We start from the raw sequence: 2,597 nt of genomic DNA on the forward strand, positions 1-2,597 counted from the left end.
GTGGGCGGGGCCTGCGCAGCTACCGGTGGGAACAGGGAGTGGGGGAGTGGGGGCCCTGCGCCGGAGCTCACCGTCTGCACGTGGCTGGCGGTGCAGGAGCCCCGCTCTGGTCCCTGCTCCAGCACGTTGGGTGCCCCGGGCTGACGAGGATGAGATGAGGTGAGGGCGCGGCTCTGAGGGCCTGCCAGACCCCGCCTCAGGGCTAAGTTCCACCTCTACAGACCCCTACATTCTAAAGCGCTTCGCCCTGTGATGTGGAAACTGACGCTCAAAGGGACTCAGGAGCAGAGCCCTGACTTGCCAGGAGCTGTCCCCCCAGCTCCGACCCCCGACTGGCCTGTCCTCTGGGTCTCTCCACAGCCCCCCAGGGAGGGAAACCTCAGACCACCTGCCAGGACCACAGCTCTGTGTAAGACCTGATGCCAGAGGAGTGGTGCCAGAAGCTCCTGGCCTGTGACCTCAGTCCCTCACACCGCAGCTGGGGCTGGCCCCCACTTGGCCTGCTTCTGAGGGCCTTCGATCCCTCATCTGGCTTCCCTGTGCCTCTCCCTTAGACCAAGAGAGAAGCTGGTCCTCCTATGGTCTGGGGATGGGGTGGTCTCAGTCCTGACCTGGAGACCTCTGGGTTCTGAAGGGCAGAAGCACAGCTTAGTCTCAAAGCTCAAACCTCCTGTGCCCACCAGGACCTCAAAGGCATATCCTTCAACAGGCCCAAAAGAGAGATCCCGAGAGTACTTTCCAAGGAATCACGAGGACCCCAGTGCTGGCCAGTGACCGCCCTCCACCGCACGGGGCTCACCGGGGGGCTGTTCACCAGCCAGTATGTCTGCTCCTGGCACGCAATGACCAGCCTGTCCCCTTTCCTACGCTGCTTGGCCGCCCTGGGAGGAGTAGGCAGAGTTGGGGGTATACAGCACCCACCGCTGCACCTCCCCCCACCCTCAGGCTGGTGGTCCAGTGTCCCATGGTGACCAGCACCCTCTCCGTGGCATGGCTTCTGGAGCAGGCTGGGCTTTAGTGCCCGCTGGGGGCCAGGGGTCTCACCGCAGCTGTTCTCTCGCCTGCATCACTACCAGATCCCACGTGTGGTTGATCTTCTTGTGGAGCTGGTCATAGTGCTCCTGAGGGGTAAAGTCTTCAGTGAGTCGCCCCTCTCATGCCCAGCTCTGAGGGAGACCCCCACCTCCACAGGGAGACAACAGAGAGCAGGCTGTGCGTGTGATCTAGACTGGGCTTCACGGTTGGCTCAGAACACTCATGCATGTGAGGCTAAGCATGAGGCCTAGGCCCCTTTGACCAGACTCAGCCCCAGGGCTGGGGAGAGTGGTCCCACCTTCTCATGGTCCATCAGGGCCCCATGCTTTCGGATGTTCTTCTTGGCCAGGTAGATGGCTGGAAGGACAGGGGGCAGGCTGCAGAGGGCCAGCTCAGCCCCCACCCTGTGGCATCACCCTGAGGCCACCAGGCCTGGGCATCCCTCACTCACCATAGTCCAGCTCAGTGGCCGGCCACAGGGTGCTCGTCCAGAAGTAGGGTGTCTGGTGGTGCAGGTATGGGTGTCCAGGACCCCCTGCACCTTCCCGCCCAGGTGCCACCTGTCCTCACAACTCCCTCAGAAGGATCCTGGGCTGCCAGGTGGTGACTGAGGTCTCCCCGCCTGCCCACCACCTAGCCTCTCCGCCTGAGGTCAACTCATGCCTCAGGCCACCTCCCTGACTCTGGCCGCCCTACACCCCTCTTCAGGTAGGGGTGAGGGCCTGCCAAGGCCTGGATGTAGCCACAGTCCTTACTTGGGGTGAGGGGTACACTGATGGCAGAAAGGGACTGGGCCCCCGATGTGGTCGGGCAAGAAGGGGCCTGTCTTGTCCTTCAGGGCTGGGGCCTCGGGACCCCCAGGAAGCCAGCAGAATTCTCTGCAGATGTGACCCCTTATAGGGGTCCTGCTGTGGCCCCAGAAAAACTGACACTCCCTGCCTTGGCCTGGTCCTTCTCACCACAGGGGTACTTCCAGTCCAGGCCTTTGGGGGTGGGGTGGTGGGCCATCAGCCCACGATGGCGTCACCACATGCTGCTCCAATTCCAGCAAGCTCCGCGCCCCCCCCCCAGCCTCTGCCAGTCGGGCACTGGATAAATGGTGAGGGGGGAGGGTCCTGCCTGCTCCCACCTGCTCCCAGCAGAGCCTGACCTGGAATCTGTAGGGGGTCTCATCCGGCCGGAGCACCAGGCTTCGGGGCTCGCGCAGCGGGTATATGTAGCCATGCAGCACCAGGAGGGTGCCCAGGTGCAGGGCTTCTGGGGAGGGGTGGGTGGTGATGTCCCTGGGTAGACCGAGCGGGGCCTCCCTCTTCGGATGACTTCCTTCACCCCGGACGCTCTGCAGCCCCCGAGGCCTGGGAGCCCAGAGGAAGCCCAGCCCTGGGCCACTGGCCCAGAGACCCCAGGGCCAGAGGGAGACCGGATACAGAGGGTAGGCCCCTCACCCTCCTCGGAGACGCGGAACTTCTGGGTCAACCACTCCACGACGTCGCAGCCTGCGCGGAGAGACGGGCGTGGAGAATGGAGAGAGCCCCAGAGGCCCCACCCCCGCCCTCCCCCGG

General features: G+C 64.1%; 1 protein-coding gene across 1 annotated transcript in view; it reads right to left on the bottom strand.

Annotated features, from left to right (window-relative positions):
- RGS11 (regulator of G protein signaling 11) overlaps window positions 1–2,597 on the bottom strand; it is a gene marked incomplete at its 3' end in the record, with an annotated part of 6,433 nt that overhangs the window by 2,148 nt on the left and 1,688 nt on the right. The window contains exons 2-8 of the mRNA XM_021717210.1: window positions 2,481–2,531; window positions 2,186–2,292; window positions 1,487–1,538; window positions 1,334–1,392; window positions 1,045–1,121; window positions 800–881; window positions 72–140 (exon numbers count right to left, since the gene is read on the bottom strand). Coding sequence (XP_021572885.1) covers window positions 72–140; window positions 800–881; window positions 1,045–1,121; window positions 1,334–1,392; window positions 1,487–1,538; window positions 2,186–2,292; window positions 2,481–2,531 — 497 coding nt within the window. The remainder of the gene's footprint in view (window positions 1–71; window positions 141–799; window positions 882–1,044; window positions 1,122–1,333; window positions 1,393–1,486; window positions 1,539–2,185; window positions 2,293–2,480; window positions 2,532–2,597) is intronic.

This window comes from Carlito syrichta, unplaced genomic scaffold (assembly GCF_000164805.1).
Source record: "Carlito syrichta isolate Samal-C Ts95f unplaced genomic scaffold, Tarsius_syrichta-2.0.1 Scaffold107931, whole genome shotgun sequence".
NCBI lineage: Eukaryota > Metazoa > Chordata > Mammalia > Primates > Tarsiidae > Carlito > Carlito syrichta.